The 26,532-nt window shown below is 53.2% G+C and overlaps 1 protein-coding gene across 1 annotated transcript in view; it reads left to right on the top strand.

Annotated features, from left to right (window-relative positions):
• Positions 1 to 4,749: 4,749 nt before the first annotated feature.
• The window catches only part of surf2 (surfeit 2), a 29,506-nt gene continuing 7,723 nt past the window's right edge, over positions 4,750 to 26,532 (top strand). Inside the window, exons 1-4 of the mRNA XM_070863647.1 lie at positions 4,750 to 4,897; positions 9,120 to 9,271; positions 10,327 to 10,430; positions 16,824 to 17,006. Coding sequence (XP_070719748.1) covers positions 4,799 to 4,897; positions 9,120 to 9,271; positions 10,327 to 10,430; positions 16,824 to 17,006 — 538 coding nt within the window. The 5' untranslated portion in view covers positions 4,750 to 4,798. The remainder of the gene's footprint in view (positions 4,898 to 9,119; positions 9,272 to 10,326; positions 10,431 to 16,823; positions 17,007 to 26,532) is intronic.

The raw sequence follows: 26,532 nt of genomic DNA, 5'->3' as shown, positions 1-26,532 counted from the left end.
ACATACGCTGGGTCATTTACAGATATGTCGCGTGACACTGCGGCGCGGTCGTGATACCACTGCTGGCGTTGATGTCGGGTTTCGACATGATCGTTAAGGTCAGGATAGACTAGAGAGAGACTGGTTTTGAGGCCTCTCCATCAATAGTTCCGCAGCGTGTGTGGCCGTGTCCTGTAACTGAGCAGTATGCGTGACAGGCGTGTCTGCAAGGAATCGTGAGTTACACAGTTCAGGCTCTGCTGATGGTTTGAACTGCCCGCTCCGCTTGACCATTGGATGCGGGTTTGAATGGGGCTGACCTCACGTGTTTTATGCCATTGCGTTTCATGAACTCTTGAAACTCCAGGCTCGTGAAACACGGTCCGTTGTCGCTGACAACGATGTCTGGCAGACCATGTGTGGCAAACATGGCTCTCAGGTTCTCAATGCTAGATGACATGATCACACATTCTTTCCATTTGGATTATGCATCCACCACCACAAAAAACATTTTACCGAGGAAGGGGCCCGCAAAGTCGATGTGGATTCTAGACCACGGTTTGAATGGCCATGACCACAGACTGAGCGGAGCTTCCTTTGGGGCATTGCTTAACTGCATGCAAGTGCTGCACTGATGCACGCTTGAATCTAAGTCCGAGTCAATGCCAGGCCACCAAACATGGGACCTGGCGATGGCCTTCATCATGGCAATACCTGGATGTGTACTTTGTAACTCCCATACAAATCTCACCCTGCCTTTCTTGGGCATTACAACACGATTACCTCACAGTAAACAGTCGGACTGGATGGAAAGCTCATCTTTGCGATGGCTGTACGGGGTTTCATCACCCAGTTCCTTGGGGATGGTCGACCAGTCCCTGTTAGGAACACAACGTTTTACAACCGTCAGGGTCGGATCCTGGTTGGTCCAGGTCTTAACTTGTTGAGCAATGACAGGCGACCCTTCACTCAAAGGCATCCATGATCATGAGTAGCTCTGCGGGCATTGGCGTTTCCACCTCCGGTGTGGGCAAAGGTAACCGGCTCAATGCATCAGTGCAGTTGTCGGTGCCTGGTCTATGGTAAATGACATAATCATAGGCAGATAATGTCAGCACCCACCTCTGGATGTGGACGACGCGTTGGTATTGATACCTTTATGTTCCGAGAACAACGATGTAAGCGGCTTGTGATCGGTTTCCAGCTCGAAGCGAAGCCCAAACAGGTACTGGTGATTTTTTTTTTACTACATAAACACATGCTAAAGCCTCTTTCTCCACCATGCTGTAGGCTCTTTCCACCTTGAACAGGCTTCGAGACGTGTATGCAACTGGTTGCAGTTTGCCTGACTCACTGGCTTGCTGGAGTACTCGGCCGACCCCATAGGACGACGCATCACAGGTCAAAACTAGACGCTTGCATGGGTCATACAGTACCAGTAGCTTGTGGGAACACAACGGATTTCTAGCCTTCTCAAAGGCTCTGTCTTGAAGTTCACCCCACACCCAGTCGTCTCCTTTCCTGAGCAGCTTGTGCAAAGGTTCTAATACTGTGCTCAATTTGGGTAAGAAGTTACCGAAGTAGTTGAGAAGACCCAGGAACGAATGCAGCTCTGTATCATTCTGGGGCCTGGGCGCATTTTTGATGGCCTCTGTTTTCGAGACTGTAGGCCTGATTCCATCTGCAGCAATCTTTCGTCCAAGGAATTCGACCTCTGGTGACATGAAAATGCACTTAGAACGTTTCAGCCTGAGTATCACTTTGTCCAGTCGACGCAGAACCTCTTCCAGATTGTGCATGTGCTCGGCGGTGTCACGCCCTGGGACTAGGATGTCGTCTTGGAATACCACGGTCCTGGGGACGGATTCAATCGGTTCTCTATGTTTCTCTGAAAAATGGCTGCAGCCAAATGAATGCCAAAAGGGCACCTGTTATAAATAAACAGTCCTTTGTGCGTGTTTTTACACGTAAGTTTCTTTGAAGATTCAACCAGTTCCTGTGTCATGTAGGCCGACGTTAGATCCAATTTGGTGAACGATTTTCCCCCGACTAGCGTTGCAAACAGGTCATCAGCTTTGGTAGTGGGTACTGATCTTGTTTCGAAACTTGGTTGATTGTGACCTTGCAGTCTCCACAAATCCTGACCGTGCCGTCGCTCTTTAACACCGGAACAGTGGGACTGGCCCATTCATTAAATTCGACCGGTGAGATGACCCCCTCGCGTTGTAGCCTGTCCAATTCGAGCTCGACCTTTTCTCTCAGTGTGTGCGGGACCGTCCTGGCTTTGTGATGGATGGGCCTTGCGTCTGGGCCTAGGTGAATATGCACCTTGGCTCCCTTGAAGCTGCCAATTCTCAGTTCAAACAGTGAGGGAAATTTGCTCAACACTTGAGCACATAAATCATCATCCACTGATGACAAGCTTTGATAATATACCATTTCCATTTTATTTTCTTGAGCCAACTCCTGCCGAATAACGATGGGCCATTGTCCGGGATAATCCATAACGGTAGATCATGAACCGCTACCTCGTACGACACCATTACTGCTGCACTACCGATCACTGGTATGAGCTCTTTGGTCTAGGTACGCAACTTCGCATTTATTGGACTCAGCTTGGGTCTCTCTGCCTTGGTCTCCCACAGCCTTTCAAAAGTCCTCTGGCTCATTATCAACTGACTCGCACCCGTGTCTAATTCCATGGATACCGGCACGCTATTTAATTTTAGCTCCATCATTATCGGTTGGCTCTTTGTTAAGAACGCACGTACGCCACACACTTCCTCCTCGGAGCTCTCAAATGTCTCGGGCTGCATCGCCAGCTCCACGCTGAATCGATTATCCTCCACATGGTGTGTCGCAGCTCGCTTGCTCTGCTGTGACCACGTCCGCTGAAGATGCCCCGTCTTCGCACACCCTCTGCATACGTACTGCCTGAAGCGGCACTGATGGGGTCGGTGATTTCCCCCGCAACGCCACACGTTGAGCTTGCATTTGCATCCGATGGCGGGCTTTGAGCGGCTCCCGTTCTCGCATACGCAGTCGAGTAGGCCCTCGATGGCGAACTTTGAGTGGCTCCCGGTCTTGAAGACGCAGTCGAGTAGGCCCTGCTATGTGCAGCTCTGTCGGCCGTCGATACAATTTTGTACACAGTACTTGCCGTGGAGTTCTTGTTTTGTCGCGATATCTGCTTCGTGCTTTTCTGCGGGACATGCACGCCTGGGCCATGGTGATGACCTTGCTGAGGTCCGGCGTCTCCGCAGCCAGCAGCTTACTTACGATCACCTCGTGGTTGACCCCGATCACGAAAAAGTCACGCAGCATGTCTTCCAACACAGGCCCAAATTTGCAAGGCCCTGCAAGACGTCTCAGGTCGGCAACAAATGCTGCTATGTCCTGGCTTTCTGGACGAACATGTGTATAGAAGTGATATCTGGATACGATGATTCCTTCCGTGGGTTTAAGGTGTTCCCGAACTAGAGCACACAGTTCTTCATAATCCTTTTCTGTAGGAAGAGTGGGTGAGAGCGGATTCTTGATGAGTGCATAGATCGTGGGGCCACAGACGGTGAGAAGAACTGCCCTGCGCTTCTCTGCATCCTTGTCTTTGTTTAGGTCGTTTGACACGAAATACTTGTGAAGACAATCCGTGAAATCTCCCCAATCCTCTCCCTCATTGAGTCTCTCGAGAATTCCAACAGTACTCGATTGTGCTGTGCTCGCCATACGTTTGTGTGGGTTCGTATTTGCCCCGTCGCCAGTTGTAGTGTGTGAAATGATACAATGAACTCCGTACTGTGAGCCAGTGACTCGGTGTAACCTGGTCAGTCTTTAATGGCTTCCAGAAGTGAAGATACAAAGGTGAAGTTCATACCAGGTTATGAGTGTACCTTTGACCCCAGGACCTCCGACGGTAGTGCCCCCTTATGTACATACATTACAGTTGCAGAGCTTGGGGCCCAGGCAACAGAAGGCACGGCCACGAATGGTTGAGCGATTATAATCAGGGATGCTCAGGAGGGCTGAATTCAAGGCCAGATAAACTGTTTTTATTATGTCTAAATATTGGTCAGGACACCAGGGATAACTCCCCTGCTCTTCGTCGAAATAGTGCCGTCCACTTGAGAGGGTAGACGGGACCTCGGTTTAACGTCTCATCTGAAAGACGGCACCTCCGACAGTGCGGCGCTCCCTCAATCCTGCACTGGGAGTGGCTTGAACTCACAACCTTCTGACTCTGAGGCGAGGGCGCTAGCCAGTGAATCACGGCCAACAGCCGATAAACAATGGCATGAGCCTGATGGGCCGAATGGCCTGTTTCTGTGCTGTAAAGTCTGTGTAAAAACAAGAATTACAAGAAACCCCCTCCTCCCTGCATTTTTTGGAATGTCAGGCTGGTGGAGTTGAGTTAAGGCTGGTGGAGTTGAGTTAAGGCTGGTGGAGTTGAGTTGAGGATTGAGTGTGAGGGAGTGACGATGTGTCTCAGCCTCTGCAGTGGCCCAGGTTCCATGTGCGGAAGATAGGGCACTTTCACATCCGCCATTATCCCGGAAGTGCACCATTTACTCTCCAAAGGGATGAAAAGCTGTATCTGGTTAAAGTTCCCGGGTGTTGGGGCGGGGCCAGGGGCGGGGCGGACTGGGGGCCTCGGCCTTTGGGGTTTGGGGGCATTTTGAATTTTCCAGGATTGGGGTCATTTAAAAAAGACATTTAAATACCTGGAAGTGGATGGCACTTCCGGGTTGCTGGCGGCCCATGTGTCTGACCCGGAAGTTCAGTCGCGACCTTTTTCGATTCTAGTCGGAACGCCGCCGCCGCCATGGAGCCGCCGCCCGGCCCGAGTCCCGGCTCCCAGTCCCCGGAGATCGCTGCCTTCCTCCGGCAACACCCGGCGCTGCGGCCCGGAGACAACAACCGGGTGAGGCGGCCCCTTTAAACAATCCCCCGCGGCCCCTTTAAATAATTCCTGCCCCTCCCCCCCCCGCGGCCCCTTTAAACAATCCCCCCCACGACCCCTTTAAACAATCCCCCCCCCCGCGGCCCCTTTAAACAATTCTCCCCGGCCCCTTTAAACAATCCCCCCCCACGGCCCCTTTAAACAATCCCCCCCCCCGCGGCCCCTTTAAACAACCCCCCTCCCCATTTAAACAATCCCCCCCCCCCCGCGGCCCCTTTAAACAATTCTCCCCGGCCCCTTTAAACAATCCCCCCCCCCCCACGGCCCCTTTAAACAATCCCCCCCCCACGGCCCCTTTAAACAATCCCCCCCCGCGGCCCCTTTAAACAATTCTCCCCCTCCCCGGCCCCTTTAAACAATCCCCCTCCCCCTTTAAACAACCCCCCCCCCACGGCCCCTTTAAACAATCCCCCCCCCCCGCGGCCCCTTTAAACAATCCCCCCCCCCACGGCCCCTTTAAACAATCTCCCCCCCCCCCCCCCCCACGGCCCCTTTAAACAATCTCCCCCCCCCCCCCCCACGGCCCCTTTAAACAATCTCCCCCCCCCCCCCCCCACGGCCCCTTTAAACAATCTCCCCCCCCCCCCCACGGCCCCTTTAAACAATCTCCCCCCCCCCACGGCCCCTTTAAACAATCCCCCCCCCCCACGGCCCCTTTAAACAATCCCCCCCCCCCACGGCCCCTTTAAACAATCCCCCCCCCCCCCACGGCCCCTTTAAACAATCTTCCCCCCCCCCCCACGGCCCCTTTAAACAATCTTCCCCCCCCCCCCACGGCCCCTTTAAACAATCCCCCCCCCCCACGGCCCCTTTAAACAATCCCCCCCCCCCCACGGCCCCTTTAAACAATCCCCCCCCCCACGGCCCCTTTAAACAATCTCCCCCCCACAGCCCCTTTAAACAATCTCCCCCCCCCCCCCCCCCACGGCCCCTTTAAACAATCCCCCCCCCCCCACGGCCCCTTTAAACAATCCCCCCCCACGGCCCCTTTAAACAATCCCCCCCCCCGCGGCCCCTTTAAACAACCCCCCTCCCCATTTAAACAATCCCCCCCCCCCCGCGGCCCCTTTAAACAATTCTCCCCGGCCCCTTTAAACAATCCCCCCCCCCCACGGCCCCTTTAAACAATCCCCCCCCCACGGCCCCTTTAAACAATCCCCCCCCGCGGCCCCTTTAAACAATTCTCCCCCTCCCCGGCCCCTTTAAACAATCCCCCTCCCCCTTTAAACAACCCCCCCCCCCACGGCCCCTTTAAACAATCCCCCCCCCCCGCGGCCCCTTTAAACAATCCCCCCCCCCACGGCCCCTTTAAACAATCTCCCCCCCCCCCCCCCCCACGGCCCCTTTAAACAATCTCCCCCCCCCCCCCCCCACGGCCCCTTTAAACAATCTCCCCCCCCCCCCCCCCCACGGCCCCTTTAAACAATCTCCCCCCCCCCCCCACGGCCCCTTTAAACAATCTCCCCCCCCCCACGGCCCCTTTAAACAATCCCCCCCCCCCACGGCCCCTTTAAACAATCCCCCCCCCCCCACGGCCCCTTTAAACAATCCCCCCCCCCCCCCACGGCCCCTTTAAACAATCTTCCCCCCCCCCCCACGGCCCCTTTAAACAATCTTCCCCCCCCCCCCACGGCCCCTTTAAACAATCCCCCCCCCCCACGGCCCCTTTAAACAATCCCCCCCCCCCCACGGCCCCTTTAAACAATCCCCCCCCCCACGGCCCCTTTAAACAATCTCCCCCCCACAGCCCCTTTAAACAATCTCCCCCCCCCCCCCCCCCCACGGCCCCTTTAAACAATCCCCCCCCCCCCACGGCCCCTTTAAACAATCCCCCCCCACGGCCCCTTTAAACAATTCCCCCCCCCCCACGGCCCCTTTAAACAATTCCCCCCCCCCCCCCACGGCCCCTTTAAACAATTCCCCCCCCCCACGGCCCCTTTAAACAATTCCCCCCCCCCCACGGCCCCTTTAAACAATCCCCCCCCCCCCCACGGCCCCTTTAAACAATCCCCCCCCCCCGCGCGGCCCCTTTAAACAATTCTCCCCCTCCCCGGCCCCTTTATAAACAATCCCCCTCCCCATTTAAACAATCCCCGCCCCCCCCCCCCCCACGGCCCCTTTAAACAATCCCCCACGGCCCCTTTAAACAATCCCCCCCCCCCGCGGCCCCTTTAAACAATTCTCCCCCTCCCCGGCCCCTTTATAAACAATCCCCCTCCCCATTTAAACAATCTCCCCCCCCCCCCCCCCCACGGCCCCTTTAAACAATCCCCCCCCCCCCCACGGCCCTTTAAACAATCCCCCCCCCCCCACGGCCCCTTGGCCCCTTTAAACAATCCCCCCCCACGGCCCCTTTAAACAATCCCCCCCCACGGCCCCTTTAAACAATCCCCCCCCCCACGGCCCCTTTAAACAATCCCCCCCCCCACGGCCCCTTTAAACAATCCCCCCCCACGGCCCCTTTAAACAATCCCCCCCCCCACGGCCCCTTTAAACAATCCCCCCCCCCACGGCCCCTTTAAACAATCCCCCCCCACGGCCCCTTTAAACAATTCTCCCCCCGGCAGACCCCTAAGCTGCTTGTTTTCTCTCCAGCTGAGGGTTTGCACTGTGAATGCAGCTCCCCCTAACGTCTCGGGACTGGCGATCCAGAGCTCGCGAGTTCAGACCCCCTCGTGGGCAACCTGAGAGTTGGGGATAAAAAGCTGGGATCGATAACAGTGAGCATGAAGTTGTCGGATTGTCGTTAAAAACCCCACGGGTTCACTGATGCCCTTTCGGGGGGGAGGAAACCTGCCGTCCTTACCCGCTCTGGGCCTATAGGTGACTCCAGTCCCACACCCAGCCTGGTCGATTCTTCACTGCCCCCCGAAACAGACAAGCAGGACCCAGCATTCTATCAGGAGGTTCACCTCCGCCTCCTCGGGGGGGGGGGGGCGCGATGCGGGGGTGGGCGACAAACGCCGGCCTCTGCAGCAAGGGTCTCCAGGAATTCATTCAAAATAAAAGTTGGTGCCGGGGATTGGGTGGCTGCAGACTTTCATGGCAAACGAGCCCCAGGTGGGCAGAGGAAACGTTACAGGGGACCACCCTCAAAGCCTCCCTGATAAAGTGCAACAACCCCACCGACACCTGGGAGTCCCTGGCCAAAGACCGCCCTAAGTGGAGGAAGTGCATCCGGGAGGGCGCTGAGCACCTCGAGTCTCGTCGCCGAGAGCATGCAGAAACCAAGCGCAGGCAGCGGAAGGAGCGTGCGGCAAACCTGTCCCACCCTCCCCTTCCCTCAACCACTGTCTGTCCCACCTGTGACAGGGACTGTGGTTCCTGTATTGGACTGTTCAGCCACCATGGATTAATTTTAAGAGTGGAAGCAAATCTTCCTCGATTCCAAGGGACTGCCTTTGATGATGATGATGGGGGGGGGGGGGAGTGGAGCACTGAGGAATTGGGGGGTGCAGGGCGGACTGAGTGGAGCACTGGGGAATTGGGGGGTGCAGGGTGGACGGAGTGGAGCACTGGGGAATTGGGGGGTGCAGGGCGGACTGAGTGGAGCACTGGGGAATTGGGGGGTGCAGGGTGGACTGAGTGGAGCACTGGGGAATTGGGGGGTGCAGGGCGGACTGAGTGGAGCACTGGGGAATTGGGGGGTGCAGGGCGGACTGAGGCGGCACGGAGCAAAGCGGGCTAGTGTGGCGATTGTCCATCGACTCCTCAGTACGCGGGGGCGATATGAAATGGATTGGATGTCACTGGTCGGATTGGTCACGTATCCATCCACCTGCCTTCCGGTACCCGGGAGAGCGACTCAGGGTGGGGGGGTCACTGGACAAACATGGCAGCAATTTGCGTGCACAGCAAGATCCCACAAATGGCGAGCCACGTTGACCAACCGCTGTGCTTTTGGAGGAGCGAGGAAATGCTGGGCCGGGTCACCGGGGCAGAACTTCCTCCCCTGCCTGACTGCTCCTCATCCGGTTATCCCGTGGGGATTTTAGCTCCTTGCTGCACAGGCGGGCGGTGCCTGATAAACGCAGGCTCTGGTGGTGCCCGGGATTGAAGCTCGCGACCTTCACAGATCGAGGTTGGCCGACCGACTCCAGCCGACTCGCAGTTTGAGATCTTCGAATAAATACTTGAATATTTTCAGCTGACTGTGATGTTGCTTATTTTCGGTGTGTTTTAGGTGAAGTGTTCACTGACTGGCCACGAGATGCCGTGCCAATTAGCTGAGCTACAGGCCTACACCAAGGGCAAGAAATACCAGCGCCTGGTGACCAAAGAGACGTTTAACTACAGTCAGTTTGAGCCACACATCATCCCCAGCACCAAACACCCGTGAGTTCTAGACGTTCACAGTCTGTCTGTCCAAGAGTTTACCGCAATCAAACACTCCCAGGGCAGGTACAGGGGGTTAGATACAGAGTAAATCTCCCTCTACACTGTCCCATCAAACACTCCCAGGGCAGGTACAGGGGGTTAGATACAGAGTAAAGCTCCCTCTACACTGTCCCATCAAACACTCCCAGGGCAGGTACAGCACTGTCGGAGGGGCAGTACTGTGGGAGTGCTGCACTGTCGGAGGGGCAGTACTGTGGGAGTGCTGCACTGTCGGAGGGGCAGTACTGAGGGAGCGCCGCACTGTCGGAGGGGCAGTACTGAGGGAGCGCCGCACTTCGGAGGGGCAGTACTGTGGGAGTGCCGCACTGTCGGAGGGGCAGTACTGTGGGAGTGCCGCACTGTCGGGGGGGCAGTACTGCGGGAGTGCTGCACTGTCGGAGGGGCAGTACTGAGTGAGCACTGCACTGTTGGAGGGGCAGTACTGAGGGAGGGCCGCACTGTCGGAGGGACAGTACTGAGGGAAGGCCGCACTGTCGGAGGGGCAGTACTGAGGGAGTGCCGCACTGTCGGAGGGGCAGTACTGAGGGAAGGCCGCACTGTCGGAGGGGCAGTACTGAGGGAGGGCCGCACTGTCGGAGGGGCAGTACTGAGGGAGTGCCGCACTGTCGGAGGGGCAGTACTGTGGGAGTGCTGCACTGTCGGAGGGGCAGTACTGAGTGAGCACTGCACTGTTGGAGGGGCAGTACTGAGGGAGGGCCGCACTGTCGGAGAGACAGTACTGAGGGAAGGCCGCACTGTCGGAGGGGCAGTACTGAGGGAGCACTGCACTGTCGGAGGGACAGTACTGTGGGAATGCTGCACTGTCGGAGGGGCTATCCTTCAGATGAGATATTAAACTGAGGCTCCACCATCCCCTCTCGGATGGATGTAAAAGGCCCCATGGCACGATTCGAGGATGAGCAGGGGCGTTCTCCCTGGTGTCCTGCTATGTAAAAGATACATAAATGCCAGTGTGTTCTATTCTCTCTCTAACGGTTCCTGTATCTGTTCAGGCAGCAGCTGTTCTGCAAACTAACAATCCGCCACCTCAACAAGATTCCACAACATGTCCTTCGCCACGTCAACGGCAAACGCTACCAGAAAGCACTGAGGAAATGTGAGTGTGCTGATAGGGGCGGGGGGCTGGAGCGCGGGAAGGTGCGGAGTGGGGGCGGGGGACTGGAGCGCGGGAAGGTGCGGAGTGGGGGCGGGGGGCTGGAGCGCGGGAAGGTGCGGAGTGGGGGCGGGGGGCTGGAGCGCGGGAAGGTGCGGAGTGGGGGCGGGGGACTGGAGCGCGGGAAGGTGCGGAGTGGGGGCGGGGGGCTGGAGCGCGGGAAGGTGCGGAGTGGGGGGGGCGGGGGGCTGGAGCGCGGGAAGGTGCGGAGTGGGGGGGGCGGGGGGCTGGAGTGGGGGAAGGTGCGGAGTAGGGGGGCGGGGGGCTGGAGCGCGGGAAGGTGCGGAGTGGGGGGGGCGGGGGGCTGGAGCGCGGGAAGGTGCGGAGTGGGGGGGGGCGGGGGGCTGGAGCGCGGGAAGGTGCGGAGTGGGGGGGGCGGGGGGCTGGAGCGCGGGAAGGTGCGGAGTGGGGGGGGCGGGGGGCTGGAGCGCGGGAAGGTGCGGAGTGGGGGGGGCGGGGGGCTGGAGCGCGGGAAGGTGCGGAGTGGGGGCGGGGGGCTGGAGTGCGGGAAGGTGCGGAGTGGGGGGGGCGGGGGGCTGGAGCGCGGGAAGGTGCGGAGTGGGGGCGGGGGGCTGGAGCGCGGGAAGGTGCGGAGTGGGGGGGGCGGGGGGCTGGAGCGCGGGAAGGTGCGGAGTGGGGGCGGGGGGCTGGAGCGCGGGAAGGTGCGGAGTGGGGGCGGGGGGCTGGAGCGCGGGAAGGTGCGGAGTGGGGGCGGGGGGCTGGAGCGCGGGAAGGTGCGGAGTGGGGGCGGGGGACTGGAGCGCGGGAAGGTGCGGAGTGGGGGCGGGGGGCTGGAGCGCGGGAAGGTGCGGAGTGGGGGGGGCGGGGGGCTGGAGCGCGGGAAGGTGCGGAGTGGGGGGGGCGGGGGGCTGGAGTGGGGGAAGGTGCGGAGTAGGGGGGCGGGGGGCTGGAGCGCGGGAAGGTGCGGAGTGGGGGGGGCGGGGGGCTGGAGCGCGGGAAGGTGCGGAGTGGGGGGGGGCGGGGGGCTGGAGCGCGGGAAGGTGCGGAGTGGGGGGGGCGGGGGGCTGGAGCGCGGGAAGGTGCGGAGTGGGGGGGGCGGGGGGCTGGAGCGCGGGAAGGTGCGGAGTGGGGGGGGCGGGGGGCTGGAGCGCGGGAAGGTGCGGAGTGGGGGCGGGGGGCTGGAGTGCGGGAAGGTGCGGAGTGGGGGGGGCGGGGGGCTGGAGCGCGGGAAGGTGCGGAGTGGGGGCGGGGGGCTGGAGCGCGGGAAGGTGCGGAGTGGGGGGGGGCGGGGGGCTGGAGCGCGGGAAGGTGCGGAGTGGGGGCGGGGGGCTGGAGCGCGGGAAGGTGCGGAGTGGGGGCGGGGGGCTGGAGTGGGGGGGTGGCGGAGGCAAACAATAAATGAGGGGAAAGTGCGCAAGGTGAGTGATAGTTTGGAGTTTATTAATCATGGGGCTCAGGTAATTGATCATAAACAACTCGTAGTTCTTTCAAAACTGCTTCACATGTTGCAAACTGTAATTAGATTCCAGCCTGTAACTCACTCCCGGGTATCTGATATTCTATATATAAACCCCCCAAACCCCTCGATTAGATTCCAGCCTGTAACTCACTCCCGGGTATCTGTTATTCTATATATAAACCCCACAATTAGGTCTCAGCCTGTATCTCACTCCCGGGTATCCGTCATTCTATATATAAACCCCCCTGAACGCCTCGATTAGATTCTAGCTCATATCTCACTCCTGGGTATCCGTTATTCTATATATGAACCCCTCGATAAGAGTCCAGCCTGTAATTCGCTCCTGGGTATCCGTTATCCTAAATATAAACCCCCCAAACAAGTTCCAGCCTGCAACTCACTCCCGGGTATCTGTTGTTATAAACATAAACCGCTCGATTAGATTAGAAACATAGAAAATAGGTGCAGGAGTAGGCCATTCGGCCCTTCGAGCCTGCACCACCATTCAATAAGATCATGGCTGATCATTCCCTCAGTACCCCTTTCCTGCTTTCTCTCCATACCCCTTGATCCCTTTAGCTGTAAGGGCCATATCTAACTCCCTCTTGAATATATCCAATGAACTGGCATCAACAACTCTCTGCGGCAGGGAATTCCACAGGTTAACAACTCTCTGAGTGAAGAAGTTTCTCCTCATCTCATTCCTAAATGGCCTACCCCTTATCCTAAGACTGTGTCCCCTGGTTCTGGACTTCCTCAACATCGGGAACATTCTTCCCGCATCTAACCTGTCCCGTCCCATCAGAATCTTATACGTTTCTATGAAATCCCCTCTCATCCTTCTAAACTCCAGTGTATAAAGGCCCAGTTGATCCAGTCTCTCCTCGTATGTCAGTCCTGCCATCCTGGGAATCAGTCTGGTGAACCTTCGCTGCACTCCCTCAAGAGCAAGAATGTCCTTCCTCAGATTAGGAGACCAAAACTGAACACAATATTCCAGGTGAGGCCTCACTAAGGCCCTGTACAACTGCAGTAAGACCTCCCTGCTCCTATACTCAAATCCCCTAGCTATGAAGGCCAACATACCATTTGCCTTCTTCACCGCCTGCTGTACCTGCATGCCCACTTTCAGTGACTGATGAACCATGACACCCAGGTCTTGTTGCACCTCCCCTTTTCCTAATCTGCCGCCATCCAGATAATATTCTGCCTTTGTGTTTTTGCCCCCAAAGTGGATAACCTCGCATTTATCCACATTATACTGCATCTGCCATGCATTTGCCCACTCACCTAACCTGTCCAAGTCACCCTGCAGCCTCTTGGCATCCCCCTCACAGCTCACACCGCCACCCAGTTTAGTGTCATCTGCAAACTTGGAGATATTACACTCAATTCATTCATCTAAATCATTAATGTATATTGTAAAGAGCTGGGGTCCCAGCACTGAGCCCTGCGGCACCCCACTAGTTACTACCTGCCGTTCTGTAAAGGACCCGTTATCCCGACTCTCTGCTTCCTGTCTGCCAACCAGCTCTCTATACCCCCAGTACCATGCGCTTTGATTTTGCTCACCAATCTCTTGTGTAGGACCTTGTCAAAAGCCTTTTGAAAGTCCAAATACACATCCACTGGTTCTCCCTTGTCACTGCTTTCCAAATGCGCTGTTATTTCATCCTTAATGATTGATTCCAACATTTTCCCCACTACTGATGTCAGGCTAACCGGTCTATAATTACCCGTTTTCTCTCTCCCTCCTTTTTTTAAAAAGTGGTGTTACATTAGCTACCCTCCAGTCCATAGGAACTGATCCAGAGTCGATAGACTGTTGGAAAATGATCACCAGTGCATCCACTATTTCTAGGGCCACTTCCTTAAGTACTCTGGGATGCAGACTATCAGGCCCTGGGGATTTATCGGTCTTCAATCCCATCAATTTCCCTAACACAATTTCCCGCCTAATAAGGATATCCTTCAGTTCCTCCTTCTCACGAGATCCAGTGTCTCCTTGTACATTCGGAAGGTTATTTGTGTCTTCCTTCGTGAAGACAGAACCGAAGTATTTGTTCAATTGGTCTGCCATTTCTTTGCTCCCCATTATAAATTCACCTGAATCCGACTGCAAGGGACCTACGTTTGTCTTCACTAATCTTTTTCTCTTCACATATTTATAGAAGCTTTTGCAGTCAGTTTTTATGTTCCCTGCAAGCTTCCTCTCGTACTCTATTTTCCCCCTCTTAATTAAACCCTTAGCCTTCCTCTGTTGAATTCTAAATTTCTCCCAGTCCTCCGGTTTGTTGCTTTTTCTAGCCAATTTATGTGCCTCTTCCTTGAATTTAACACTATCCTTAATTTCCCTTGTTAGCCATGGTTGAGCCACCTTCCCCGTTTTATTTTTACTCCAGACAAGAATGTGCAATTGTTGAAGTTCATCCATGTGATCTTTAAATGTTTGCCATTGCTTATCCACCGTCAACCCTTTTAGTATCATTTGCCAGTCTATTCTAGCCAATTCACCCCTCATACTGTCGAAGTTACCTTTCCTTAAGTTCAGGACCCTAGTTTCTGAATTAACTGTGTCACTCTCCATCTTAATAAGGAATTCTACCATATTATGGTCACTCTTCCCCAAGGGGCCTCGCACAACAAGATTGTTAATTAGTCCTTTCTCATTACACATCACCCAGTCTAGGATGGCCAGCTCTCTAGTTGGTTCCTTGACAAATTGGTCTAGAAAACCATCCCTAATAAACTCCAGGAAATCCTCCTCCACCGTATTGCTACCAGTTTGGTTAGCCCAACCAATATGTAGATTAAAGTCGCCCATGATAACTGCTGTACCTTTATTGCACACATCCCTTATTTCTTGTTTGATGCTGTCCCCAACCTCACTACTACTGTTTGGTGGTCTGTACACAACTCCCACTAGCGTTTTCTGCCCTTTGGTATTCCACAGCTCCACCCATACAGATTCCACATCATCCAAGCTAATGTCCCTCCTTACTATTGCATTAATTTCCTCTTTAACCAGCAACGCCACCCCGCCTTCTTTTCCTCTCTGTCTATCCTTCCTGGATGTTGAATACCCTGGATGTTGAGTTCCCAGCCTTGGTCACCCTGGAGCCATGTCTCCGTGATGCCAATTACATCATACCCATTAACTGCTGTCTGCGCAGTTAATTTGTCCACCTTATTCCGAATACTCCTCGCATTGAGGCACAGAGCCTTCAGGTTTGTCTTTTTAGAATTTTGCTGCAATGTGGCCCTCAGGCTCCTGTATCTGTTATTGTGTATATAAACCCCCTGAACCGCTCGATTCGATTCCAACCTGGAACTCACTCTCAGGTATCTGTTATTGTGTATATAAACACCCCTGACCCCTCGATTCCATTCCAACCTGGAACTCACTCTCAGGTATCTGTTATTGTGTATATAAACCCTCTGAACCCCTCGATTCCATTCCAACCTGGAACTCACTCTCAGGTATCTGTTATTCTATATATAAACCCCCTGAACCCCTCGATTCGATTCCAGCCTGTAACTCACTCTCAGGTATCTGTTATTGTGTATATAAACCCCCTGAACCCCTCGATTAGATTCCAGCCTGTAACTCACTCTCAGGTATCTGTTATTGTGTATATAAACACCCTGAACCCCTCGATTCGATTCCAACCTGGAACTCACTCTCAGGTATCAGCTTTTCTATATATAAACCGCTTAATTAGTCTGTAACTCGCTCCCGGGTATCCGTTATTCTATATATAAACACCCCGAATTCCTCAATTAGATTCCAGCCTGTTACTCACTCCCGTGTATCCGTTAGTCTATATATAAACACCCCGAATTCCTCAATTAGATTCCAGCCTGTTACTCACTCCCGTGTATCCGTTAGTCTATATATAAACACCCCGAATTCCTCAATTAGATTCCAGCCTGTAACTCACTTCCGTGTATCCGTTTGTCTATATATAAACACCCCGAATTCCTCAATTAGATTCCAGCCTGTAACTCACTCCCAGGTATCTGTTATTCTATATATGAACCCCTCGATTAGATTCCAGCCTGTAACTCACTCCCAGGTATCTGTTATTCTATATATGAACCTCTCGATTAGATTCCAGCCTGTAACTCACTCCCAGGTATCTGTTATTCTATATATGAACCTCTCGATTAGATTCCAGCCTGTAACTCACTCCCAGGTATCTGTTATTCTATATATGAACCTCTCGATTAGATTCCAGCCTGTAACTCACTCCCAGGTATCTGTTATTCTATATATGAACCTCTCGATTAGATTCCAGCCTGTAACTCACTCCCAGGTATCTGTATTCTATATATAAACCCCCCGAACACCTCGAAGGAGTTAGATGAAGTCCTTACTACTCGGGGGATCAAGGGGTATGGCGAGAAAGCAGGAATGGGGTACTGAAGTTGCATGTTCAGCCATGAACTCATTGAATGGCGGTGCAGGCTCGAAGGGCCGAATGACCTACTCCTGCACCTATTTTCTATGTTTCTATGTTTCTATGATTAGATTCCAGCCTGTAACTCACTCCCGGGTGTCGGTTGTTCTATATATAAACCCCCCGAACTCCCCGATTAGATTCCAGCCTGTAACTCACTCCCAGGTATCCGTTATTCTATATATATATTTAAACCCCCCGATTAGATTCCAGCCTGTAACTGACTCCCGGGTATCTGTTATTCTATGTACAACCCACCCGAACCCCTCAATTAGATTCCAGCCTGTAACTCACTCCCGGGTATCGGTTATTCTATATATAAACCCCCCGAACTCCCCGATTAGATTCCAGCCTGTAACTTGGTTCCAGTGAGCGCCCAGTGTGAGGATTGCTTTGTGGAGTCTGGCTCTGGGGGTGTACTGTGACCTGACGCTGTGCCCCTCTGCCCCCCACCAGATACGGAATGTGCCTCTCTCGGGGTGCCCTATGTCCCGGCCTGCCTGTCGCAGAAGAAGCAGCGGAATCGACAGTCCGATGGGATGGAGTCTCGGGGCAAGCGCAGTGATTTCTGGGAGCCAGATGGCAGCGGTGCCAGTGAGAGTGACCAATCGGACGACAGTATGAGCGACCTGTACCCCGGTGAGTGAGCATGCGCGCCGAGCAGGTGCGACCTTTAACCCCAGTCCCTCCAGTGGTTTCCAGTCCCGAGATTCTCGTGATGATCACACAGCAAAGGTGGCCATTCAGCCCAAAGAGCGAACCATTCAGTCCCAGCAACCCCTGCTCTTTCCCCATCTCCCTGCAAATGTTTCCTTTGTCATGTTATGTTATCCAATTCCCTTTTGAAAGTTACGATTGTACCTGCTCCCACCGCCCTTTCAGGCAGAGCATTCCAGATCACAACAACTCGCTGCGTAAAGAAGAAAAATTAAATTAATTCTCATCTCTGAGTTGAACAATCTCACTTTCTCTAATCTCTCCAGCTCCCTCACACTGTCACTCAGTAACCCCTCTCCCCCAGCGCCCTGTGTTACTGGTTGTATCTGTACTGATGTTAATCCACCTCCCTCACACTGTCACTCAGTAACCCCTCTTCCCCCAGCGCCCTGTGTTACTGACTGTATCTCTACTGATGTTAATCCAGCTCCCTCACACTGTCACTCAGTAACCCCTCTCCCCCAGCGCCCTGTGTTACTGACTGTATCTGTACTGATGTTAATCCACCTCCCTCACACTGTCACTCAGTAACCCCTCTCCCCCAGCACCCTGTGTTACTGGCTGAATTGTACTGATGTTAATCCAGCTCCCTCACACTGTCACTCAGTAACCCCTCTCCCCCAGCACCCTGTGTTACTGGCTGTATCTGTACTGATGTTAATCCAGCTCCCTCACACTGTCACTCAGTAACCCCTCTCCCCCAGCACCCTGTGTTACTGGCTGTATCTGTACTGATGTTAATCCAGCTCCCTCACACTGTCACTCAGTAACCCCTCTCCCCCAGCGCCCTGTGTCACTGACTGTATCTCTACTGATGTTAATCCAGCTCCCTCACACTGTCACTCAGTAACCCCTCTCCCCCAGCGCCCTGTGTCACTGACTGTATCTCTACTGATGTTAATCCAGCTCCCTCACACTGTCACTCAGTAACCCCTCTCCCCCAGTGCCCTGTGTTACTGACTGTATCTGTACTGATGTTAATCCACCTCCCTCACACTGTCACTCAGTAACCCCTCTCCCCCAGCACCCTGTGTTACTGACTGTATCTCGACAGATGTTAATCCAGCTCCCTCACACTGTCACTCAGTAACCCCTCTCCCCCAGCACCCTGTGTTACTGACTGTATCTCGACAGATGTTAATCCAGCTCCCTCACACTGTCTCTCAGTAACCCCTCTCCCCCAGCGCCCTGTGTTACTGGCTGTATCTGCACTGATGTTAATCCAGCTCCCTCACACTGTCACTCAGTAACCCCTCTCCCCCAGCACCCTGTGTTACTGACTGTATCTGTACTGATGTTAATCCACCTCCCTCACACTGTCACTCAGTAACCCCTCTCCCCCAGCACCCTGTGTTACTGACTGTATCTGTACTGATGTTAATCCACCTCCCTCACACTGTCACTCAGTAACCCCTCTCCCCCAGCACCCTGTGTTACTGGCTGTATCTGTACTGATGTTAATCCAGCTCCCTCACACTGTCACTCAGTAACCCCTCTCCCCCAGCACCCTGTGTTACTGGCTGTATCTGTACTGATGTTAATCCAGCTCCCTCACACTGTCACTCAGTAACCCCTCTCCCCCAGCACCCTGTGTTACTGGCTGTATCTGTACTGATGTTAATCCAGCTCCCTCACACTGTCACTGAGTAACCCCTCTCCCCCAGCGCCCTGTGTTACTGGCTGTATCTGTACTGATGTTAATCCAGCTCCCTCACACTGTCACTCAGTAACCCCTCTCCCCTCGCGCCCTGTGTTACTGACTGTATCTGCACTGATGTTAATCCAGCTCCCTCACACTGTCACTCAGTAACCCCTCTCCCCCAGCACCCTGTGTCACTGACTGTATCTGTACTGATGTTAATCCACCTCCCTCACACTGTCACTCAGTAACCCCTCTCCCCCAGCACCCTGTGTTACTGACTCTATCTGTACTGATGTTAATCCAGCTCCCTCACACTGTCACTCAGTAACCCCTCTCCCCCAGCACCCTGTGTTACTGACTCTATCTGTACTGATGTTAATCCAGCTCCCTCACACTGTCACTCAGTAACCCCTCTCCCCTCGCGCCCTGTGTTACTGACTGTATCTGTACTGATGTTAATCCAGCTCCCTCACACTGTCACTCAGTAACCCCTCTCCCCCAGCGCCCTGTGTCACTGACTGTATCTCGACTGATAATCCAGCTCCCTCACACTGTCATAAGAACATAAGAATATAAGAATTAGGAACAGGAGGAGGCCATCTAGCCCCTCGAGCCTGCTCCGCCATTCAACAAGATCATGGCTGATCTGGTCGTGGACTCAGCTCCACTTACCCGCCCGCTCCCCGTAACCCTTAATTCCCTTATTGTTTAAAAATCTATCTATCTGTGACTTGAATACATTCAATGAGCTAGCCTCAACTGCTTCCTTGGGCAGAGAATTCCACAGATTCACAACCCTCTGGGAGAAGAAATTCCTTCTCAACACGGTTTTAAATTGGCTCCCCCGTATTTTGAGGCTGTGCCCCCTAGTTCTAGTCTCCCCGACCAGTGGAAACAACCTCTCTGCCTCTATCTTGTCTATCCCTTTCATTATTTTAAATGTTTCTATAAGATCACCCCTCATCCTTCTGAACTCCAACGAGTAAAGACCCAGTCTACTCAATCTATCATCATAAGGTAACCCCCTCATCTCCGGAATCAGCCTAGTGAATCGTCTCTGTACCCGCTCCAAAGCTAGTATATCCTTCCTTAAGTAAGGTGACCAAAACTGCACGCAGTACTCCAGGTGCGGCCTCACCAATACCCTGTACAGTTGCAGAAGGACCTCCCTGCTTTTGTACTCCATCCCTCTCGCAATGAAGGCCAACATTCCATTCGCCTTCCTGATTACCTGCTGCACCTGCAAACTAACTTTTTGGGATTCATGCACAAGGACCCCCAGGTCCCTCTGCACCGCAGCATGTTGTAATTTCTCCCCATTCAAATAATATTCCCTTTTACTGTTTTTTTTTTCCCAAGGTGGGTGACCTCACACTTTCCGACATTGTATTCCATCTGCCAAACCTTAGCCCATTCGCTTAACCTATCTAAATCTCTTTGCAGCCTCTCTGTGTCCTCTGCACAACCCGCTTTCCCACAAATCTTAGTGTCATCTGCAAATTTTGTTACACTACACTCTGTCCCCTCTTCCAGGTCATCTATGTATATTGTAAACAGTTGTGGTCACAGCACCGATCCCTGTGGCACACCACTAACCACCGATTTCCAACCCGAAAAGGACCCATTTATCCCGACTCTCTGCTTTCTGTTAGCCAGCCAATTCTCTATCCATGCTAATACATTTCCTCTGACTCCGCGTACCTTTATCTTCTGCAGTAACCTTTTGTGTGGCACCTTATCGAATGCCTTTTGGAAATCTAAATACACCACATCCATCGGTACACCTCTATCCACCATGCTCATTATATCCTCAAAGAATTCCAGTAAATTAGTTAAACATGATTTCCCCTTCATGAATCCATGTTCCGTCTGCTTGATTACACTATTCCTATCTAGATGTCCCGCTATTTCTTCCTTAATGATAGTTTCAAGCATTTTCCCCACTACAGATGTTAAACTGACAGGCCTATAGTTACCTGCCTTTTGTCTGCCCACTTTTTTAAACAGAGCGTTACATTAGCTGCTTTCCAATCCGCTGGTACCTGTCACTCAGTAACCCCTCTCCCCCAGCACCCTGTGTTACTGACTGTATCTGTACTGATGTTAATCCAGCTCCCTCACACTGTTACTCAATAACCCCTCTCCCCCAGCGCCCTGTGTCACTGACTGTATCTGTACTGATGTTAATCCAGCTCCCTCACACTGTCACTCAGTAACCCCTCTCCCCCAGCGCCCTGTGTTACTGACTGTATCTGTACTGATGTTAATCCAGCTCCCTCACACTGTCACTCAGTAACCCCTCTCCCCTCGCGCCCTGTGTTACTGACTGTATCTGCACTGATGTTAATCCAGCTCCCTCACACTGTCACTCAGTAACCCCTCTCCCCCAGCGCCCTGTGTTACTGACTGTATCTGTACTGATGTTAATCCAGCTCCCTCACACTGTCACTCAGTAACCCCTCTCCCCCAGCACCCTGTGTCACTGACTGTATCTGTACTGATGTTAATCCACCTCCCTCACACTGTCACTCAGTAACCCCTCTCCCCCAGCACCCTGTGTTACTGACTCTATCTGTACTGATGTTAATCTAGCTCCCTCACACTGTCACTCAGTAACCCCTCTCCCCTCGCGCCCTGTGTTACTGACTGTATCTGTACTGATGTTAATCCAGCTCCCTCACACTGTCACTCAGTAACCCCTCTCCCCCAGCGCCCTGTGTCACTGACTGTATCTCGACTGATAATCCAGCTCCCTCACACTGTCATAAGAACATAAGAATATAAGAATTAGGAACAGGAGGAGGCCATCTAGCCCCTCGAGCCTGCTCCGCCATTCAACAAGATCATGGCTGATCTGGCCGTCGACTCAGCTCCACTTACCCGCCCGCTCCCCGTAACCCTTAATTCCCTTATTGGTTAAAAATCTATCTATCTGTGACTTGAATACATTCAATGAGCTAGCCTCAACTGCTTCCTTGGGCAGAGAATTCCACAGATTCACAACCCTCTGGGAGAAGAAATTCCTTCTCAACTCGGTTTTAAATTGGCTCCCCCGTATTTTGAGGCTGTGCACCCTAGTTCTAGTCTCCCCGACCAGTGGAAACAACCTCTCTGCCTCTATCTTGTCTATCCCTTTCATTATTTTAAATGTTTCTATAAGATCACCCCTCATCCTTCTGAACTCCAACGAGTAAAGACCCAGTCTACTCAATCTATCATCATAAGGTAACCCCCTCATCTCCGGAATCAGCCTAGTGAATCGTCTCTGTACCCGCTCCAAAGCTAGTATATCCTTCCTTAAGTAAGGTGACCAAAACTGCACGCAGTATTCCAGGTGCGGCCTCACCAATACCCTATACAGTTGCAGCAGGACCTGCCTGCTTTTGTACTCCATCCCTCTCGCAATGAAGGCCAACATTCCATTCGCCTTCCTGATTACCTGCTGCACCTGCAAACTAACCTTTTGGGATTCATGCACAAGGACCCCCAGGTCCCTCTGCACCGCAGCATGTTGTAATTTCTCCCCATTCAAATAATATTCCCTTTTACTGTTTTTTTTTCCCAAGGTGGGTGACCTCACACTTTCCGACATTGTATTCCATCTGCCAAACCTTAGCCCATTCGCTTAACCTATCTAAATCTCTTTGCAGCCTCTCTGTGTCCTCTGCACAACCCGCTTTCCCACTAATCTTTGTGTCATCTGCAAATTTTGTTACACTACACTCTGTCCCCTCTTCCAGGTCATCTATGTATATTGTAAACAGTTGTGGTCCCAGCACTGATCCCTGTGGCACACCACTAACCACCGATTTCCAACCCGAACAGGACCCATTTATCCCGACTCTCTGCTTTCTGTTAGCCAGCCAATTCTCTATCCATGCTAATACATTTCCTCTGACTCCGCGTACCTTTATCGTCTGCAGTAACCTTTTGTGTGGCACCTTATCGAATGCCTTTTGGAAATCTAAATACACCACATCCATCGGTACACCTCTATCCACCATGCTCGTTATATCCTCAAAGAATTCCAGTAAATTAGTTAAACATGATTTCCCCTTCATGAATCCATGTTCCGTCTGCTTGATTACACTATTCCTATCTAGATGTCCCGCTATTTCTTCCTTAATGATAGTTTCAAGCATTTTCCCCACTACAGATGTTAAACTGACAGGCCTATAGTTACCTGCCTTTTGTCTGCCCACTTTTTTAAACAGAGCGTTACATTAGCTGCTTTCCAATCCGCTGGTACCTGTCACTCAGTAACCCCTCTCCCCCAGCGCCCTGTGTTACTGACTGTATCTGTACTGATGTTAATCCAGCTCCCTCACACTGTCACTCAGTAACCCCTCTCCCCCAGCACCCTGTGTTACTGACTGTATCTGTACTGATGTTCATCCAGCCCCCTCACACTGTCACTCAGTAACCCCTCTCCCCCAGCGCCCTGTGTTACTGACTGTATCTGTACTGATGTTAATCCACCTCCCTCACACTGTCACTCAGTAACCCCTCACCCCCAGCACCCTGTGTCACTGACTGTATCTGTACTGATGTTAATCCAGCTCCCTCACACTGTCACTCAGTAACCCCTCTCCCCCAGCACCCTGTGTTACTGACTGTATCTGTACTGATGTTAATCTCCCTCACACTGTCACTCAGTAACCCCTCTCCCCCAGCGCCCTGTGTTACTGACTATATCTGTACTGATGTTAATCTCCCTCACACTGTCACTCAGTAACCCCTCTCCCCCAGCACCTTGTGTTACTGACTGTATCTGTACTGATGTTAATCCAGCTCCCTCACACTGTCACTCAGTAACCCCTCTCCCCCAGCACCCTGTGTTACTGACTGTATCTGTACTGATGTTAATCCAGCTCCCTCACACTGTCACTCAGTAACCCCTCTCCCCCAGCACCGTGTTACTGACTGTATCTGTACTGATGTTAATCCAGCTCCCTCACACTGTCACTCAGTAACCCCTCTCCCCCAGCGCCCTGTGTTACTGGCTGTATCTGTACTGATGTTCATCTAGCTCCCTCACACTGGCACTCAGTAACCCCTCTCCCCCAGCGCCCTGTGTTACTGACTGTATCTCTACTGATGTTAATCCAGCTCCCTCACACTGTCACTCAGTAACCCCTCTCCCCCAGCGCCCTGTGTTACTGACTGTATCTGTACTGATGTTAATCCAGCTCCCTCACACTGTCACTCAGTAACCCCTCTCCCCCAGCACCCTGTGTTACTGACTGTATCTGTACTGATGTTAATCCAGCTCCCTCACACTGTCACTCAGTAACCCCTCCCCCAGCACCCTGTGTTACTGACTGTATCTGTACTGATGTTAATCTCCCTCACACTGTCACTCAGTAACCCCTCTCCCCCAGCGCCGTGTGTTACTGACTGTATCTGTACTGATGTTAATCTCCCTCACACTGTCACTCAGTAACCCCTCTCCCCCAGCACACTGTGTTACTGACTGTATCTGTACTGATGTTCATCCAGCCCCCTCACACTGTCACTCAGTAACCCCTCTCCCCCAGCGCCCTGTGTTACTGACTGTATCTGTACTGATGTTAATCCAGCTCCCTCACACTGTCACTCAGTAACCCCTCTCCCCCAGCGCCCTGTGTTACTGACTGTATCTGTACTGATGTTAATCCACCTCCCTCACACTGTCACTCAGTAACCCCTCTCCCCCAGCTCCCTGTGTTACTGACTGTATCTGTACTGATGTTAATCCAGCTCCCTCACACTGTCACTCAGTAACCCCTCTCCCCCAGCACCCTGTGTTACTGACTGTATCTGTACTGATGTTAATCCAGCTCCCTCACACTGTCACTCAGTAACCCCTCTCCACCAGCGCCCTGTGTTACTGACTGTATCTGTACTGATGTTAATCCACCTCCCTCACACTGTCACTCAGTAACCCCTCTCCCCCAGCACCCTGTGTTACTGACTGTATCTGTACTGATGTTAATCCAGCTCCCTCACACTGTTACTCAGTAACCCCTCTCCCCCAGCGCCCTGTGTTACTGACTGTATCTGTACTGATGTTAATCCACCTCCCTCACACTGTCACTCAGTAACCCCTCTCCCCCAGCACCCTGTGTTACTGACTGTATCTGTACTGATGTTAATCCAGCTCCCTCACACTGTCACTCAGTAACCCCTCCCCCCAGCACCCTGTGTTACTGACTGTATCTGTACTGATGTTAATCTCCCTCACACTGTCACTCAGTAACCCCTCTCCCCCAGCGCCGTGTGTTACTGACTGTATCTGTACTGATGTTAATCCAGCTCCCTCACACTGTCACTCAGTAACCCCTCTCCCCCAGCGCCCTGTGTTACTGACTGCATCTCTACCGATGTTAATCCAGCTCCCTCACACTGTCACTCGGTAACCCCTCTCCCCCAGCGCCCTGTGTTACTGACTGTATCTGTACTGATGTTAATCCAGCTCCCTCACACTGTCACTCAGTAACCCCTCTCCCCCAGCACCCTGTGTTACTGACTGTATCTGTACTGATGTTAATCCAGCTCCCTCACACTGTCACTCAGTAACCCCTCTCCCCCAGCACCCTGTGTTACTGACTGTATCTGTGCTGATGTTAATCCAGCTCCCTCACACTGTCACTCAGTAACCCCTCTCCCCCAGCACCCTGTGTCACTGACTGTATCTCTACTGATGTTAATCCAGCTCCCTCACACTGTCACTCAGTAACCCCTCTCCCCCAGCGCCCTGTCTTACTGACTGTATCTGTACTGATGTTAATCCACCTCCCTCACACTGTCACTCAGTAACCCCTCTCCCCCAGCACCCTGTGTTACTGACTGTATCTCTACTGATGTTAATCCAGCTCCCTCACACTGTCACTCAGTAACCCCTCTCCCCCAGCACCGTGTTACTGACTGTATCTGTACTGATGTTAATCCAGCTCCCTCACACTGTCACTCAGTAACCCCTCTCCCCCAGCGCCCTGTGTTACTGACTGTATCTGTACTGATGTTAATCTCCCTCACACTGTCACTCAGTAACCCCTCTCCCCCAGCACCCTGTGTTACTGACTGTATCTGTACTGATGTTAATCCAGCTCCCTCACACTGTCACTCAGTAACCCCTCTCCCCCAGCACCCTGTGTTACTGACTGTATCTGTACTGATGTTAATCCAGCTCCCTCACACTGTCACTCAGTAACCCCTCTCCCCCAGCGCCCTGTGTTACTGACTGTATCTGTACTGATGTTAATCCAGCTCCCTCACACTGTCACTGAGTAACCCCTCTCCCCCAGCACCCTGTGTTACTGACTGTATCTCTACTGATGTTAATCCAGCTCCCTCACACTGTCACTCAGTAACCCCTCTCCCCCAGCACCCTGTGTTACTGACTGTATCTGTACAGATGTTAATCCAGCTCCCTCACACTGTCACTCAGTAACCCCTCTCCCCCAGCGCCCTGTGTTACTGACTGTATCTGTACTGATGTTAATCCCGCTCCCTCACACTGTCACTGAGTAACCCCTCTCCCCCAGCGCCCTGTGTTACTGACTGTATCTGTACTGATGTTAATCCAGCTCCCTCACACTGTCACTCAGTAACCCCTCTCCCCCAGCACCCTGTGTTACTGACTGTATCTGTACTGATGTTAATCCAGCTCCCTCACACTGTCACTCAGTAACCCCTCTCCCCCAGCGCCCTGTGTTACTGACTGTATCTGTACTGATGTTAATCCAGCTCCCTCACACTGTCACTGAGTAACCCCTCTCCCCCAGCACCCTGTGTTACTGACTGTATCTCTACTGATGTTAATCC

The sequence above is a fragment of the Pristiophorus japonicus genome, chromosome 20 (assembly GCF_044704955.1).
Source record: "Pristiophorus japonicus isolate sPriJap1 chromosome 20, sPriJap1.hap1, whole genome shotgun sequence".
Taxonomy (NCBI): Eukaryota; Metazoa; Chordata; class Chondrichthyes; family Pristiophoridae; genus Pristiophorus; species Pristiophorus japonicus.
Note: the sequence above shows the minus strand (reverse complement) of the source record. Positions and strands in the feature narration are given on the sequence as shown.